General features: G+C 58.4%; 1 protein-coding gene across 1 annotated transcript; it reads left to right on the top strand.

Moving 5' to 3' along the window:
• Window positions 1–1947: 1947 nt before the first annotated feature.
• Window positions 1948–15748, top strand: ITIH3 (inter-alpha-trypsin inhibitor heavy chain 3). Its single transcript, XM_082719338.1, has 22 exons — window positions 1948–2087; window positions 2717–2737; window positions 4084–4250; window positions 4341–4445; window positions 4719–4881; window positions 5310–5423; window positions 6161–6286; window positions 6581–6697; window positions 6802–6970; window positions 7561–7686; window positions 7931–8112; window positions 9818–10003; window positions 10168–10307; window positions 10981–11135; window positions 11801–11818; window positions 12836–12859; window positions 13141–13176; window positions 13325–13438; window positions 13831–14035; window positions 14712–14884; window positions 15092–15203; window positions 15507–15748. Exons 1-22 carry the CDS (start codon window positions 1995–1997, stop codon window positions 15634–15636), a joined length of 2676 nt encoding a protein of 891 aa, XP_082575464.1. The 5' UTR covers window positions 1948–1994; the 3' UTR covers window positions 15637–15748.
• Window positions 15749–17714: the final 1966 nt, after the last annotated feature.

Genomic DNA, 17714 nt, shown 5'->3' with positions numbered 1-17714 from the left:
GGTCCCACATCAATCACACAAATGCTGAGCTCCAGGGCTGCCCCAGGTCCAGGGAACACAGAGCCCTTGGGGGCAGGCGGGGGGTGGCCAACGGTGTTTCAGAGACCAAGTGCCTTTGAGAGCCTCCAGGGCTTCTCAAGGGAGAAGCAGCCAGACGGCTGGTCACCGGCCCGAAGAAAGCCTTCCTGAAGAGTGGAAAAGCAGTGAGCCCGAAGAGCTCTTGGACTCCATCTAATTCTCAACTCTGCGTGTGACTCTGGGTCTCTCCAAGTGCCCAGCTGTCCCCTCCAGTGCCTACTGAGCTGCCTCGGAAGTCCTCCGAGGGCTGGGGAAGCTCTGTAGTTGACCGCAGGGCCCCAGGCAACCATTGGACAATGCTGGTCGGACAACTGTTCTGCCACAGTCCCCCGTCACCCCGTGGTCGGTGACCATGGGTACCCAAAAGGGCCACATGAACAAGCTGTCGTGGGAGCCAGGAACCTGGTGGCCGGGCTGCAGGGCTGGGTGGCACAGCTCTGAGAGGGGACTTCTCTCTGCTCCCGGGGGTCAGCAGTGGGGCGCGGGTCCCCGTCAGGCCCTGAGTGGGGCTCCAACTGGCCATGGGGTCGTGTAAGGATTCTGGAGGCCCGGGGAACACGGGCACCCCAGCTGGCCCACATGGGCGGTGGCCCCTCTGTGTTGCTTCATTTGGTCCCACATCCTCCTGTCGAGTCAGCAACTCTCTGTCATGTCACTGCCAACCACGGGTCCCCTTCTTCCTCATGGCTCATGGAGTCGTCTTTCCGCCTTCTTGCTCTCTCTCTGCTCCCAGCAGTCAGCTCTCTCTGTACAAGTCATAATTGGGTGCGGAGCTTTTGGCCAAGCCCACAGGACACCATCACGTAGCTCAGGCAGCCTCCTCAACACCATTCAGCAGCCGCCCCGTGGGAGGGTCCCTGGGCCACTTTTCTCAAAAGAGCCTGTGTGTGTCCAGCCCATGGCCACCACTCTGGAAGGTCTGGGGGCAGGCAGGGCCCTGGGGTAGCCCAGGAGAGGCCTGGGGCTCTGCCTCTGAAGCCACCATTGTCCCGGAAGCCAGAGCTCCAGCCTCCCTGGAGACTCTTCGGGGAAGGACTCTCCAGGAGGCGAGGGCCACTGAGTCCCTGGCCAGGCCCTTGGAACACAGGGATGAATGTGTGACATGGCCCGGCCCTCCGGGAGCTCGGAGTCCAGGGGGACGATCAGATCCAAACATGCAAGCCTCCATGAAAGGTAGTGATGGAGCAGGTCCTTGGGGACCGGGAGCCTGAAGCAGGGCCATCTAGGGTCAGCTAGATGACCTTTCAGCTGGAAAGCATGAAGGCTTCTGGAGGCAGGACATAGAGCTGGCAGGAAGGGAGGTGTGAGGTGCCGAGAAGGGGCAGGCGCACCAGTGGGGGAAGAATGCGTTCGGAAAAGCAGGCTGGAGCCAGATCACAGGGAGGGCTGGAGCCCAGGACGTGGGCTTTGTCCTGTCCCTCCAGCGTAAGAACACGGGAAGTGTAATGAACAAGGGGTGTGGCCACGGAGGTCGGGAGGGAGCCTCGGGGCTATGCACCTGGCTTTGCGCCCTGGCCGCCTGGAGAAGGCTGAGGGCTTCTTTCCAGAAGGCCAGCCCTGAGGCCATGTCAGCAGTGCAGGTAACAGGCAACAGTGCTGAGACGCCATTGGCTTTCAGTGTGACTCCACGCCCTGTGAGCCCACACCCAGGGAGCCCCAGGCCCATGACCCAACGCGCAGCGGTCTGCTCCCCCCCCCCCCCAGCCTCCGTGTCCCAACGCTGTTGACTGTTGACAATCCCTGTGGGCCCCCTTGGCATAGGCGGATCCAAGGCCTGTTACTCCACCCACGCCCCAGTTCCCCGGGGAGCCCCCCACCTCCCGCTCTTCCCGCTTGACACTGCAGGTCACTGACCCCACTCGGAAAACACCAGGCTCACCATATAAGGAGCGCAGGCCAGGCCTGTGCGCTCAGCGATGGCATCGGCGTGGAAGCCCTGCCTCATCTTGGCCCTGCTCTCTGGCCTGGTGGCCTCTGGCCTCCCAAGAATCCCCACCCGACCCCTGGGGGTAAGTCTGTCCCATCTTTGCCATCTGAGCCTGTCACATGGGCAGAAGCAACAGGATGGACCGTCCTCTATGTGGGGAGAGGAGGAGGCAGGAGGCGAGGCAGTGAGCCGTCGGGGACAAGGCTGGGTATTGGGCTCTTAAATCGCTGTCGGCCTCCGTTTCCCCACCTATCACATGGGCAAGCAGCAGAAAGGGCTCACCTCACTGAGGGGCTGTGCAGGTCCACACCTGAGAGAAGCGCGGAGGACTCCAGGAAGGGCTGAGCTGAGCCTCATGGAGGTGCAGTGGTGGGGGGGGGTCCTCGGAGGGGAGGCCTCAGGAACTCGAGGTCCAGGAAAAAGCAGAGTGAGTCAGAGTATGTGGGGTGGGGAGATAGCTGGTTTGGTTCTCCCAGCCCTGTTCCCCCTGGAGAACCTGGAGACCTGCCCTACCTGGGCCTCGGTTTCCCCATCTACTCAGAGCCCTTCCTTCTCTGAAGTGGCTCTGGGAGGGTCCTACGTCCAGAGGCCCCTCAAGAGGTATGTGTGTGGGAGATGACTGCTGAACCCTGGCCTCAAAACAGAGCCTGCTCCCAGGCCACAGCGGCCTTGGCCTTGGCCTGATTGCTGTGTTTGTCTTTCTTGTTGCAGAAACGGAGCCTCCCGGAAGGGGTGAGAACTTTCACTGGGCATGGGGTGGGGTGTGGCGGAGCAGAATGGAGCTGGTGGCCCAATAGCAGAAGGGGTACGCCATAATTAAAGGTCCCTCCCAGTCGGCAGACAGCTCCCAGCCCCCTGCCCTGGCAGACCCCATGCGACTCAAGACCCCTGGGAAACAGTGCCACAAAAGCATGCTCACGGACCTCCTGGAAACAGCCCAGGACCACTCTTCTGCTGGCCCTGTCTCCTGTAAACACTTACCCAGCACTTGATGGTACCAGGCCCTATGTGTAGGGGACACACAGCCTCACGAGGGGACACACAACCTCATGAAGCATCTTCACATCCTGTTCGAGCCAGAAGTCTCCCTAGACCTTCCCCCAGTCCACCAGCCCCACTGGAGAGAAGGTGTTGCGACACAAAGGCCCTCCCCACACAGCCCCCTTGGCATGGGAAATTAGTGCCCGTCTGGGGACAGAATCAAGCAATTACCAAAGGAGAGGAGGAGGGCTGGGGTGCATGTGAACGCGATTTCTTTCCAAGTGCAGGTGGGCAGGAAGAGCTGGTGCAGGTGCTCCAGGGCCAGAGACACGGGGTGGCTGGAGCACAGATGATCAGAGAGATGGGACCTGCCTGAAGGACCTCGAAGCCATGGGGATGACTGTCTTGAGGGTGATGGGGAGCATAAGAGGGTTTAAGTGGGATACAGAGAGGGTCAGGCTTGGATTTTTATCAGACCTCCCTGGCTACAGCTAGCTGCATGTACACAGATCCAGAATTGAATTAAGGAGGTAGAGCAAGTGCCCTCCCTCTCTCTGACCCCTTCCCCCTCCTCCCCCTCTCCCTCCTCTCTTTAAGTGGGAGATGGACAGGGACCGGGTCAGACTTGACTCTCCCTCCCCCACTCCTCTTCCCCCTCTCCCTTGCTCTATCCCTCCCCCTCCTCCTCTTCTTGGCACCAACACATGCAATACCATCCTGAAGTTCCTTCTCATGGTGCAAAACCCTTCCCTGAGGGGCTTCTTGGTGCTGAGCTCCAAGGCAGACTGAGTTAAGGAGCCTGTGGGGCCAGGGAACAAGAAGAGACAAAGGCTGAATCAGACAAGGCCCCTGCCGGCCAAGGAGCCCCTGGTCTCCGAGGGGGAGAGAGGTGTTAGAAAGGACAGAACATTCCAGAACCAAGGTGGCCGATTGAATGCAAGGATGGAGGAGGCCGCCCAGGCTTCTGTCACAGTGCCTGGGAAACTGGAGGCGCCACTTACCAGATAGGGTCTCTGGGTTCTGCAGGGGGAGCCTGGGAGGACCAGCCAGGCTGAAGGCCTGGTTTCCCAGAGGCCGATCACTGTCCCCTCCTGCAGGTCGTCAATGGCATCGAGGTCTACAGCACCAAGATCAGCTGCAAGGTGACCTCCCGATTTGCTCACAATGTCGTCACCACCAGAGCTGTCAACCGTGCAGACACGGCCAAGGAGGTGTCCTTTGACGTGGAGCTGCCCAAGACAGCCTTCATCACCAACTTCACCTTGTGGGTGTCGCCATGGCCGCTGGTTCCAGGCTGGGGGGTGGGGGTGGGGAGTCTGGCTCAGCCTGAGCCCCCAATTCTCCTTCCTCGTAGGACCATCGACGGTGTTACCTACCCCGGGAATGTCAAGGAGAAGGAAGTCGCCAAGAAGCAGTATGAAAAGGCTGTGTCCCAGGGCAAGACAGCCGGCTTGGTCAAGTAAGAGGGTCCCCCCGCACCCCGGCCTTGGAAAGAGTGTGTGGGCTGCAGGGGCTCTCAGAGATGCAGACAACAGGAGCCCAGGTTCTTGGTACTGTTACTCTTTTATGATCATAGCAAAATGTGCCTGTGATACTTATGACATTATCCTACTTGCTTGGGGACCAGCAAGTCTCAGAGAGGGGAGGGTCTCTCCATGGGGCTGGACTTGAGCCGAGGGCCCAGGCAGGTGGGCTGGTGCAGTCTGCAGGGTGGTTTTTACACCCCATTCAGGGCCTCCGGGAGGAAGCTGGAGAAATTCACAGTCTCCGTCAACGTGGCGGCGGGCAGCAAGGTCACCTTCGAGCTCACCTACGAGGAGCTGCTGAAGAGGCACAAGGGCAAATATGAGATGTTCCTTAAGGTCCAGCCCAAGCAGCTGGTCAAGCACTTTGAGGTAATCAACCCCCTTGCAGACCGTGCTGAAAAGACAAGGGTGAACATGCAGGTGTGCGGGGAGGGGGGTGGGCTGCAGGGAAGGGCGCTGGACCAGAGCACGGAGCAGGGTCGAGAACGCAGAGGTCCAATCCCACCAAGGCTGAGGAGCGTCCGAGCTGAAAGCCAAAGGAGATGCCTTAGTGCTGGAGTGCAGGGCACTAGATGGCAGGTGATGCGAGAGACTTGGGGTCACCGAGCTGTCTACACGCCTTCGAGGTCCTTTTCTTGGAGGGAGACATGAGGCTTAGCCATTAGGAGTTATCGGGAGGCTGTCCCTGCTCCCTCACTGACCCTCTCCATCCCCTTGGCCTTGTCCTGGGCAAATATGGAGGCTGGCCTCTCTCTGTGCTGTCTCTGAGTGACCCCTCCTACTCTTGCACGTTCCAGATCGAGGCAGACATCTACGAGCCCCAGGGCATCAGCTCGCTGGATGCTGAGGCCTCGTTCATCACCAATGACCTCCTGGGCAGCGCCCTCACCAAGTCCTTCTCAGGGAAAAAGGTGGTGTTCTCAGGCCTGGGGGGAGGGCAGGGCAGGAACCCTGACACTAAAGGGATAAGCGTGAAGCCCAGGGCTTGGCTGAGAAGGGGAGAGGAGAATACTCACCGCCATCACTTCTCTCTGGCCACTCAGGTCAGGGGTGAGGGTGCAGGAGGCCAGCGCTAGTCCTGCTGTGATCTGGGGTCCCAGCTGCATTGAGGATGGGGGACAGGGGAATCATTCATAAGGCCCAGACTCATTTTACCTCGGGAAGTAGGCAGTGCAATTTACTGTCTATGTTATAGATAAGGACACTGAGGCCAGAGGGCGTCATTTAGATCTGCTGACTGCCCTGAGGGGTGACAGATGAAAGGGAATCTTGGTGCTGATGCCTCGGGTTCCCAAGAACCTCAGCCATTCCAGGGGCCTTTTTCATCAAGGGCAGTGGATAAATAAATGTCACCTGAATAGCAAACCTTAGTCATTCAGGGATTCCCGGTCAATGCCTGAGGAGCATGTGCTAGGAGGGCTGGTGGTTTCTGCAGGGAAGTGAGTTCACCCTGGGCCCCCCATATCCCCCCGAGGTGCTCAGGAAGGCCAAAGCATTCTGGATGGCAGCTGGACTGCCCAGGTGCCGCCCCCCTCCCCAGCCGCCACTTTTGGTCTCCTCCTGTGGGGGCTCTGTCTCCCTCCTCAGGGAAGCACAAGGTCCACAGGCCCTGGCCAAGCTGAGCAAGGCCCTCTGTCGCCTCCCCCAGGGCCGCGTGTCCTTCAAGCCCAGTATGGACCAGCAGCGTTCGTGCCCAACCTGCACAGACTCCCTGATCAACGGGGATTTTATCATCACCTACGACGTGAACAGGGAGTCCCCGGCCAACGTGCAGGTAGCTGCTTGGCAGCCCCGCTGGGCTGGCTGGTCCTCTGTCTACCCGAGGCGGGGGGGGGGGGCTGGCATAGGAGGGTCTACAGTGGCATCTCGTGCCCAGATCAGAAGTCCTCAGCCCAAGGCCAAGTTTTCTGCACGGCCTGGGGATGACAGACAGTCCAGAGCCTTCGTGCGGCACCCCATGGTGGATGTGTGCAAGGACCGTTGTTTTCTGGAGCTGGTAAATGTCTGCACTCTGTTTGCAAGAGTCGCCAAGGGCATATGGCGTCCTCTCTCTCTCTCCCCTTCCCAGATAGTCAACGGCTACTTCGTGCACTTCTTTGCACCTCAAGGCCTGCCGGTGGTGCCCAAGAGCGTGGTCTTCGTCATCGACGTCAGCGGCTCCATGTCCGGTCGGAAAATGGAGCAGGTATTTGCCCCCGCGCCAGCCTGGCTGGGAGGACAGACAGACAGCTGGCTGGCCGCCGGCCGCTCCCTCCCAGCCTCTTGTCTGCTGCTCTCTCTCCTTCCCAGACCAAGGACGCCCTCCTCAAGATCCTGGAAGATGTGAAGCAGGAGGACTACCTGAACTTCATTCTGTTCAGTGGGGATGTGACCACCTGGAAAGACAACTTAGTTCAAGCCATCCCCGAGAACATCGAGCAGGCCAGGACATTCGTGAAGAATATTAAGGAACAAGGAAGTAAGATGGGAGGGAAGGGCCGACGCATCCTGCCGCACCCCTTGGCCTCACCATCCTCCTCCTTCGTGCCTTGGGGCGGAGACTCCGCTGAGCTAAGCCCTGCAGAGCCTAGCTTGAGGGTGCCGGGGGAGGGGGTTCTCAGGCTTGATAGTGGGGTATCTTCTCTGTGGGCTTGGGGAGCCCCCTCTTCCTTTCTCTAACCCGTGATGCTGGCACCCTGCTAGTCCCAGCAAGATGACGCCGCGGACAGCCTTCATCCTAGGCTGTCTTCGGGAAAATGACGAGTGATGTCACTACGGCGCCCCTCTCCTCCCAGGGAGCGGGTCTGGGAGTCCATCTGACAGTTTCCCAAACTGCTTTCACACCTACTTTCCGGCAGCCCCTTGAGGCTGGTCCTTTTGTCCCCATCAAAAGAGTGAGTCATTCAGCCACCCCTCGCTGGGTCACTCAGTCAATACCTACTGAGCACCGCCATGCATTGGCCAACAGCACCCTGGGGTCCAAGAGCAGGAGGCCTGCTTGTCCCGACCTCCTCCACCCTGGTCCCCCGAGGACACTCTCTTACGGCGCTGTCTATGTCTGTGTGCCAGTGACCAACATCAACGATGCACTGCTGAGGGCCATCAGCATGCTGAACAAGGCCCGGGAGGAGCACAGAGTCCCAGAGAGGAGCACCTCCATTGTCATCATGCTGACGGATGGGGACGCCAACGTTGGTGAGGCAGGCGGCTCCGGAGCCGGCATGCGGCGAGATCTCGGGTGGCTCTCCCAGTGGCCTGGGAGCCCTTTAAAGGCAGTGTCCTGTCTTCCCCTGCTGAGGACTACCCCCCTGCCCCGACAAGGGCTTGTGGCTGTGACCCCACCAGCTCTGCGTGGGCAGAAGTCTGATACCTCCAGACAGAGCTGGGCCAGCTTACTGCTGGGCTGTGGCTGGAGTGAGAACTCTCCTTTCTCCTGCAGGGGAAAGCAGACCTGAAAAAATCCGAGAGAATGTACGCAACGCCATTGGGGGCAAGTTCCCCTTGTATAACCTGGGCTTTGGCAACAATCTGAATTACAACTTCCTGGAGAGCATGGCTCTGGAGAACCATGGGCTGGCCCGGCGCATTTATGAGGATTCTGATGCTAACCTGCAGTTGCAGGTATGCCTTGTCTCGCACACTTCCAGAGGTGGGGAGCTCATTACCTCTTCAGGTAGCTGTCCCACCGAGTGACATATTTACTTGTTAGAAAGTGTCTCCTCTTGGGCTCACATGGACCTCTAGCTACCTCTTAGACATCAGTGGTGGTTGATTTTGTCCTTGGGCTACACAGAATAGACTTGCTTCCTCCGTGGGATGGCCAGACCAAATAAGGGGTCGAATATGAATGTCCTATAAACTGAACAATTCTGTAGTGTAAGCATGCCCTCAGGGCGGCCTGGTGAGCTCAGCTGCTACAACAAGGTGCCACTGGGGGGTACCACTGGGGGGCTCCCACCACAGAAATGGACTGTGTTGCTGTTCTAGAGGCTACAGGTCTGAGATCCAGGTATGAGCAAGGCTGCTCCCCTCTGGGGGCTGTGAAAGCAGGGTCTGCTCCAGGTGTCTCTCCTTGGCTCATGGATGGCCACCTTCTCCCTGTCCCTCCACATCATCGGCCCTGCGTGGGTGTCTGTCTCTGGATCTGAACTGCTCCCTGTTCAGAAGGACACCAGATATATTGACTAGGACCTGCTCCAAAGGCATTTTTTTAAATTTAATTTTATTTTTTAAAAAAATATTTTATTTATTTATTTGACAGAGAGAGATCACAAGCAGGCAGAGAGGCAGGCAGAGAGAGAGGAAGGGAAGCAGGCTCCCTGCTGAGCAGAGAGCCTGATGTGGGGCTCGATCCCAGGACCCTGAGATCATGACCTGAGCCGAAGGCAGAGGCCTCAACCCACTGAGCCACCCAGGTGCCCCTCAACGGTCTCATTTTAACTCGATTACCTCTGTAACCTCCCTAATCCTCTAATCCCAAAAAAGGTCACATCTTGAGATCCTTCGGGAAAGGATCTTAACATATGGATTTTGGGGATAGGCAACTCATCCCCTGACAGACATACTTCCACTTAAACTGAATTTGCTGTCTACCTGACATTCAAATTCAATGGCACGTCCTGTGTTTTTTTTTTTTTTTAAAGATTTTATTTATTTATTTGTCAGAGAGAGAGTGAGTGAGAGTGAGCACAGGCAGACAGAGTGGAAGGAAGAGTCAGAGGGAGAAGCAGGCTCCCTGCAGAGCAAGGAGCCCGATGTGGAACTCGATCCCAGGACACTGGGATCATGACCTGAGCCGAAGGCAGCTGCTTAACCAACTGAGCCACCCAGGCGTCCCACGTCCTGTGTTTTCATTTGCTAAGTCTACCGACCCTATCCTCCCCCCCCACCCCCGCCCGTGCCTACACCTCTACAGTAGACCAACCCCTCATGCCTCTGCCTTGTCTCTCTTGACCCTTGTGCTCACGCCCATGTCATCTTCTCTAGTCAGCTTCTCCTCCTTTGCTTTCTCTTTCTTATTTTCTTTTCAACAAAAGTTTCTCAAGTACCTTCTATGTGCCAAGAACTCTGTGCTTACTTTCTGTTCTTCCTAGGATCTTCCTAGTTGCCGGTGGGGGGGGGGTTGTGTATGCTGGAGGGGGTCAGGGAAGTCTCCCACAAACTGAAGGGCACAGTCAGGGTCACAAGGAAGTGGAGATCAGGACCTGGAACCAGCTCAGCCTGGAGGATCTACACCTGGGGAGGCAGCCGGGGGCACCTGCCCAGCCTGTCCTCTCCATGCCCACCCCTTGACCTGAGATGACCAGGTCCCCTTTCTGGACTCCAGGGTTTCTATGAGGAGGTGGCCAACCCGCTGCTGACAGGCGTGGAGGTAGAGTACCCTGAGAACGCCATCCAGGACCTCACCCAGAATGCTTACCAGCACTTCTACGACGGCTCTGAGATTGTGGTGGCTGGGCGCCTGCTGGACGAGGACATGAACAACTTTAAGGCGGACGTTAAGGGCCATGGGGTGAGCTGGGTCAGGGCCAGAATGTGTGCTGTGGACGGGGGATCAGCACCGATGGGGCTCTGGCCTCCCGGCTGACGGTCCAGCAGTGGTAGCCCTCGAAATGGGGCCACCTAGGCCAGGCCTCCAGCCCTCAAGCTTCTGGCCTCCTCTCACCCCCACCTCAGGCCACCAATGATCTGACCTTCACAGAGGAGGTGGACATGAAGGAAATGGAAAAGGCTCTGAAGGAGCAGGACTACATTTTTGGGAACTACATCGAGCGGCTCTGGGCCTACCTCACCATTGAGCAGCTGCTGGAGAAGCGGTGATGCCAATGACCCCTCCCATAGCCAGACTCCACCCCTGCGCCCCCGACACTACCCCACGCCCTACCTGTGCTTGCCCCTGTGCTGGCTGTGCTCTGGGGGAGCCCAAGAGGAAGAAGCCGCAGCCACTCCCCAGGATGAGCCCCTCCACGTGCTGTCCCAGCTGCCTTCCCCAGGGCAGAGCCCAGCCTGACGTCTGGCCTCAGCACCCTGTCGCCCACAGCCAGCGTGGGCCCACAAGGATGGGGAGGCTGAACACAGCTGAAGGCTGGGACCTTGTCCTCAGCCCCCAGAAGGCGGAGCTTGGGCCCATCAGAGAGGGCCTGTCAGCCTTCCTTCTGGGGGTCATGGGCCTATAAAGTCCCTGGAGCAGGGGCTGGGACGGGCTGAGCGCTCAGCACAGGGACACGGTCATGAGCGAGTGTTGTGACGCCATGTTACGCCTCTTCTATCCTATAGTGGAGAATCTGAGGCCTGGCCTCAGACACAGGCTGTCTGTCTGTCCCAAGGAGCTGGTGAACCAGTCTTCTCTGAGCACTCGAGGGTTCTACCTGGGAAAAGGCACTCCCGGGCTGCCTCTGGGGCTCTTGGTTGGCCTGGTTCTGGGAGCCAGAGCAGAGGAGGGCAGGCAGGGAACTCTTCTCCGGCTGACACTCCTGTCCCTCCCCACAGCAAGAATGCCCATGGTGAGGAGAAGGAGAACCTCACTGCCCAGGCCCTGGACCTGTCCCTCAAGTACCACTTTGTGACTCCACTGACCTCCATGGTGGTGACCAAGCCTGAGGACAACGAAGACCAGACCTCCATCGCTGACAAGCCCGGAGAAGGTGGGCATGGGGAGTACAGGCCAGAACTCGCAGGCCTTCCAGACCCGGGGCCTTGGGTACCTAGAAGAGGAACAAGCCAGGCTGGCGAGACCCAGCCTTGCTCCAGAGGGGCAGGTCCAGGGGGCATAGAAGGAAACCTGGCTGAGGTTTGGGGAGGGTGTTGTGGAGGGAGTAAAGCCACCAGCATGGACAGTGTGTGGGGGCTGAACAGAGAGGCCTCTGCATCTCGAAAGGGATATGAGTCAAGGGACACCTTGCCGAGGGTGATTTCAAGGAGAGGCTTTGGCTGTAGCATGGAGGTGCTCAGTTAGACAGGAAGAGCTTGAAAGTTGGGCCCAGAGCACGTGCCTGGGGATTGTGAGAGGAAAAGGCCTTGAGTGCTGGAGGCTTGACAGGCCTGTTCAACCAGATTCCAAGAGGGGACTCCTAAGCGCCCTGTACCTGGGTGTGGGGATGGGGGTTTGGCCAGGGGAGACACAGGAGGCAAAGATCTGGTCCAGGCCAGGCTCCTGGCTCCAGGCGATATGTCCTTGGGGGTGGGGAGGAGTTGTCTGCTGGGAGGCCCACAGCCTGGGGTGGGGTGGACGGGCAGCAAGTTGGTAGCACTGGGGTTGACACCAGGAGTCTGTGGATCCTAACACATTTTTCCCCTTCCTCCCTCACAGGGCCTGTGGACACAGAAGGTGAGCTTCTACCAGCGGCTGGGCGGGTATCCCAGCATGGGGACAAGAGAGAACCAAGGAGGCCTTTCCAAACGCCAAGGCCAGGGAGGGACCCTTAGGACACCTGCACCCAGGTCCCAGTGCTGTTGCCAACCCAAGAGCCACCGTGGTCTGGGCTCTGCCCTCTCTGAGCCTCAGCAGGTCCTCGTGGGCAGTTTGGAGGTGGCTTTCCCCAACTAGTGAGGGACAATCAGCACAAGAGCTTTCCGTGACCTGCAGAAATGAGCCAATTCTCACGTCAGGCACTGACATTCCGTTGATACCACAGCGATCCTCTAAAGGAGTCCTCTTGTGGTTCCCATTTTATAGCGAGGAAACTGAGGCATGGAGAGCCTAAGACTATTAGTTAGAGGACTTAAGTCAGCAGGTGGCCAAGCTGGGACTTCAGCCCAGGCCCCTCACCGGGATTCACAGCACTCTCTAGTTATCAAATCGCATCCTCAACCCCAGCTAGTCCCCCTCCCCCACCAGGTAGGGCGCCCCAGCCCCCACCTGCCGGCTCCGAGAAGAGCCTCTGGCCCGGCTGCCTGCTCTGCCATTAGCACGGGGCTGTCAGAGGCAGTCACTGGGGGGCAGACATGGACACAGGAGTGTGCATTGGCGGGGAGGGGTTCAGTACCAAGGACAACAGACAGCTGTGGGCTTCTGGGGAGAGGGACTTCAGGGGTGTGGGATGGCTTCTGCTGTGAACATTGTTCATAACAGAGAAGCAGACGATCTCGTGGCTTACATTTTAGTCACGTCACATTCTGCCTCAACCTAGAAATTACAGCCGTATTTCCACCGGTCCTCGAAAGGCGTTCCCTGGGCATGCTCCCATTTCTAAAGCCTACCTTAGGAGTCGCATCCCAAGCCTCCAGCTGTCAGGGTTGGGGCTCCACTGGAGACTTGTGGCCCTAGGACAGGCAGAGGCATGGGGCTGGGGGAGAGGGCACCCTCCGACCCCGCTCACGACTGCCCTTTGGTCTCCTTCCTCAGTGGCGCGCTCCATGGCTTACCTGAGTGAGTACAGGCCCGTGGCCACAGCCCCTGCCCCTCCCGAACCCCCCACCCCGCCCAGAGGGCACTGCCCAGAGACTGGCCCTGTGTCATATTCTCTTCTGGAGTCTTTGTGAGTCAGCTCTCTGGAACAGGCAGATGGTTGGGGGCCTGAGGAGATGGGGGTGGTTTGAGAGCCTAGGGAAGCAGGAAGGGGAGGGGCCGAACCAAACCCTGGTTGGGGGTCCTGGTGCCTCCCCCTGGCCTGCTTATTTAGCTCAGCCTCTCTCCCTCTGCGTCCACAGCCAGCTACCAGCCTCCTCAGACACCTTACTACTACGGTGAGTGCTCCCTGCTCCTCCTGGGGTGAGACCAGGGGCCCAGCGCCCAGCGACTCCTACCTGTTAGGAGTCTACCCATTGGGGCCAAGATGGGAGGGGAGGTTCCTCCTAGAACGGTGAGCCAGTCCTTTCTCTGATGTGCCTTCAGTGGATGGGGATCCCCACTTCATCATCCAAGTCCCGCAGAAGGACGACGCCATCTGCTTCAACATCGACGAAGACCCGGGCACGGTGCTGCGCCTCATTCAGGACCCTGTCACAGGTGGGGGCTGAGGCTGCGGCTGCGGCCAGTGCCTCACTCTGCCCATAAGGCATCATCTTTTTGTGTAGCTTATACCGTGAGGGGGCTGTCCAGAGCCACAGGCTCACCAAGGACCCCACTGTGTTGGAGAGATGGTCAGGGTTGAGGGTGCTCTGGGGCAGTCCGTGTCTGGGAGATAGCTTTTCTCTGAACTCCATTCCCGGTCCAGACGTGTCAAGTCTGCAGCGTGGGCCCTCGGCCACCAGCGTAACCCAGGAGTGTCCGGACCAGAGAGGGCTGGCTCTGAAGGCCTGGTCTCACTTTGGGGACCCCATGCTGTTCCCCCTCAGCAAGGCTGGCTGGAGGACTCAGAAGGTCTCGCTGGTCCCTCACTGTCCCCGTCCCTCCGGCAGGCCTCACAGTTAACGGGCAGATCATTGGCGATAAGGGAGGCAACTCTGACCCCAAGACCAGAAAGACTTACTTTGGCAAACTGGGCATTGCCAGTGCTCACATGGACTTCCGGATGGAGGTGACACCAGAGAAGGTCACCCTATGGAACGGAGCTGCACAGAGCACCTTCAGCTGGCTGGACACGGTCACAATCTCACAGGATGGGTAAGGCCTCCCACTGGGTCTCTGAGGAGCACTTCAGGTCGAGGGCCTGAGGAGCCTTTGAGGGATCCCAGAAGATCCGCAGGGGTCACAGGTGAGACCGGTGGCCTCAGAGCTCAGCCCCTGCCCAGGGAAGGGTGACCACGTGGCCTCAACCAGGTATGGTAGCTGGCCAGTCCATAGGACAGATCTTGAGGGAAGGGCTGTGCGGAGGTAAGCATTAGTTGGACCTACACACTGAATACACACTAATCCCCAGTTTCTCCTTTTCTGGCTGAGCTCGTTAACCGGAACCTTCTCAGACTGCTCAGCCTCTCTCCTCAAATCACCCAGAGCCTAGTGGGCGGGACAAGGCTGTTACTCCCAGGGAAGCTCTGAGAGGGGCAGAACCTACCCCAGGTCACACAAGAAGCCAGTGGCTGAGCTGAGGCTCAATCCCTGGTCTCTAGACTCCCTGGACAGCCCTGTTCCTACTTATGGGGGAAAAAGAATGAAGCATCTCCTAGTAGAGCGCAGAGTCAACACACATGAGGCACCTGCTCTCCAGCACCTCTGAGATAGTGTCCAGAGTCTGTGTGCCCTTAGGTGCGGAAAAGGCCTTCCAGAGACGGCCTGGACGCAGATGCCCGGTGTCATGGCCACCACCGGTCCCACCTGCTGAGCTCCTCTTCTCTCCTAGGCTGTCCGTGACAATCAACAGGAAGAAGAACATGGTGGTCTCCTTCGGAGATGGGGTTACTTTTGTGGTCATCCTGCACCAGGTGTGGAAGAAGCATCCCGTCCACCAGGACTTTCTGGGTTTCTATGTGGTAGACAGTCACCGGATGTCGGCACAGACGCATGGGCTGCTGGGTATGGAATGTTCGAGCTTCAGATTGTTCAGGACACATGGCAGAGGGGAGACGCCCCAGGAGAGATTGTCCCAGTCGCTCTAGACCTAACACCCGACACCCTGTCAGCCTTTGCGTCAACCCTGAAGGCCGGGGCCATGCTCCCTCTGGTGTTGTCAGGGGCTCACAGCATGCAGGGGCCGACAGTGTGAATGTTTTTTGTTCCCAGGACAATTCTTCCATCCCTTTGACTTTGAAGTATCTGACATCCACCCAGGCTCTGACCCCACAAAGCCAGATGCCACCATGGTGGTGAAGAACCATCGGCTGACGGTCACCAGGTGACGGGACTCCTCTGGAGAGCTCTCTCCGCCCACACCCGTGGGTCGGGCAGGCTCTTGTCTCCTGTGGCGCACCTACCCTCATTTCTCTCCAGGATCCTGACCCCCCCCTCTAGGCCCCTCCTAACCAGGAAAAGGCCAAACTCAGCTCCCTAGAAGGAGCAAATCATTTGATTTCCTTCTTGTCCAAAGAGTTCTAGACTCTTAGAATGAGCAACTTCACACCCTTTCCTGCTTGAAGTCCATGAGCCTAGCAGCCGTCTGGTCCACAGTGCATCACAGCGTCTCTTTCCTTTTTCCCAGGGGCTCCCAGAAAGACTACAGGAAGGATGTCCGCGTCGGCACCAAGGTCGCCTGCTGGTTTGTCCACAACAACGGGGAAGGGCTGATTGATGGTGTCCACAGCGACTACATCATCCCGGAGCTGTTCTGAGCAGACGTGCCTGCTCCCACTGAGACGGCTGGCCCAGCTCCCCTGGCATTGGGAACCGGCCCAGAGCAGGGCCTGAGGGAGGGCTGTGACAATAAAGCCCAAGGGGTCGCTGCCACCAGCCTCTGCATGCCTCTGTGAGCCCTACTCCAGAAATAGACCATTAGGCCCCGAGGTGGCTCCAAGGAGGGGCTGGGGGCTAGAAAAGTAACTCTCTGGGCCGCTCCTCTGATGCCGGTGAAAGATGGGGTGGGTTGGGACGGTGCTTTGGGGAGCCAAATGTCTGATGGTTTGGGAAGGAAAAAACCAAGAACTGACTCCGGTGCTAAGGGGCTCTGCGAAGTTGAGAAGGGTTGAGTGCTTCCCAGAGTGCAGGAGGGTAATAAGGAAAGTCAGGGGTCATGGCTCAGTGGCTCCTATCAGGGTCCCCAGGCCCGAAGATCTTTCTATGATGAGGAAGCAGAGTGCTCTGGAGCAGACAGAGCCAACAGCTCATGACGAATGTCATTAATCCCTCCATCTTCCCACTATCTAGCCAGCCACCCCCACCATCCACCAGCTAGCCCCCATCCACTAGCTATCCACACCCCTCACCCATCCACTAGCCGGCCAGCCCCCCGCCATCCATTAGCCACCCCGCATCCACTAGCTACTCAGCCCCCTCCATGCATCCACCAGCCAACCCCTACCCACTAGCTAACCATCCAGCCAGCCAGCCATCCAGCAGATAAACCCAGCATTCTGATTCTGGGCCAGAATCTGGGGGCACACAGCCCCCAGTAACCCGGTTCCTCTTTGCATGGGTGCCCCACATTCGCTGGCAGCTAGGCTGGGAATCCCTTCGATCTTCAATCACCACTCACAGTCACCACCTGCTCCACCCCCACAGTAAGTCCTGGGGGGGCCAGGGGTCAGACAGAGAGTCCCAGAGGTGGGGCTCTGAGGACTCTCAGTCAGGACAACCCTCTCCCACCAGGACAACTGCAACACCCCTCCCTGGGTCTCCCTTCTTCCACAGATTGATTTTGTAGAGCAGAACTGACCGTCAGCCTCTGCCTAAAACCCTCTAAGTAACACCCCCCACCCACTGATCTTGGAACAAAGGCCAAAGTCCTACCTAGGGTCTCTCTCGCATCACCAGAACCACACACCAGGTGGTTCCCTCACTTTTGGGGTTCCAGACACACAGACTGCTTCCAGTTCTGCAAACCTAACCCCTCCTGCCCCGGATCCTTTGGCTTTGCTGTTCTCTCTGCCTGAGGGGCTCTGGGCACACTGTGCGGAGGGCACCCAGGGTAGGAAGCTGCGGGCAGCTTTGCTTGACAGCAGAGCATGGCCACAGCCTCCTGGAAGAGGCTGGGTTAGGTTGGGAACGGCCACAAATGCCAGTGGGGGTGGGGGTGGGATCTGACGATGGGTCACCAGGACGGTCCCCTACTTCCCACTCAAGGGGCTCATTTGCCTGAGCCAGAACAGGGTTCCCCAGGACCTGGGGGCCAGGAGGAAGGTCCTGCGCAGGCTGGTCCAGGAGAATACATATGCGGCCAGGCCCTGCCACCCATTTGGTCTCAGGTAGACTGAGGAACACATAACTTTAAACCAGTCAGTTTTCACACCTGTAAAATGGGGAGAAAGAGCTTGCCAGAGGGTGGGAAGACATCATGATCATGATGTTTCTGATCCTCTTGAGGCGCCTGTCTTTGTCCCATACCCCAACTAGCCTCCCAGCCCCAGTGAGTTGGGAGAAAGGCAGGGGGAGGTCCCCAGGCACAATTCTGCCCCTTTCCCCCAATACACAGTCTGGGAGGCCCTCCATGCAGGCAAAAATCTGGTGGGACTGAGTCCTCTTCCCAGTCCCACATCACCCTGGCTATGCCTGTCCCTGCTTACAGCCTCTGATGCCTCCCCCAGCTTTCAGGAGAGAAGCCATACTCCATGGCGAGGTGCACACAGCCAGGGCTGGGCTGGTCCAGCTTTTCCACCTCTCCAGCGTCCACTTCCACCTGACCCCGTGGCACCGCTCTCTTTCACGTTCCCTGAATTCAAGGCACAGCCTTCCGGCTCTAGGCCTAGTGTTCTTG

The sequence above is a fragment of the Mustela nivalis genome (assembly GCF_964662115.1).
Source record: "Mustela nivalis genome assembly, chromosome: 1".
NCBI classification, from domain to species: Eukaryota; Metazoa; Chordata; class Mammalia; order Carnivora; family Mustelidae; genus Mustela; species Mustela nivalis.
Note: the sequence above shows the minus strand (reverse complement) of the source record. Positions and strands in the feature narration are given on the sequence as shown.

What these genes read in the sequence shown, in the direction of transcription:
- ITIH3 (XM_082719338.1), top strand. Translation starts at nt 1,995, where the DNA reads ATGGCATCGGCGTGGAAGCCCTGCCTCATCTTGGCCCTGCTCTCTGGC. An exon ending in CGGACGTTAAGGGCCATGGG is followed by an intron (nt 10,004 to 10,167) that starts GTGAGCTGGGTC and finishes CCCCCACCTCAG; the next exon opens with GCCACCAATGATCTGACCTT. An exon ending in GTCACAATCTCACAGGATGG is followed by an intron (nt 14,036 to 14,711) that starts GTAAGGCCTCCC and finishes CTTCTCTCCTAG; the next exon opens with GCTGTCCGTGACAATCAACA.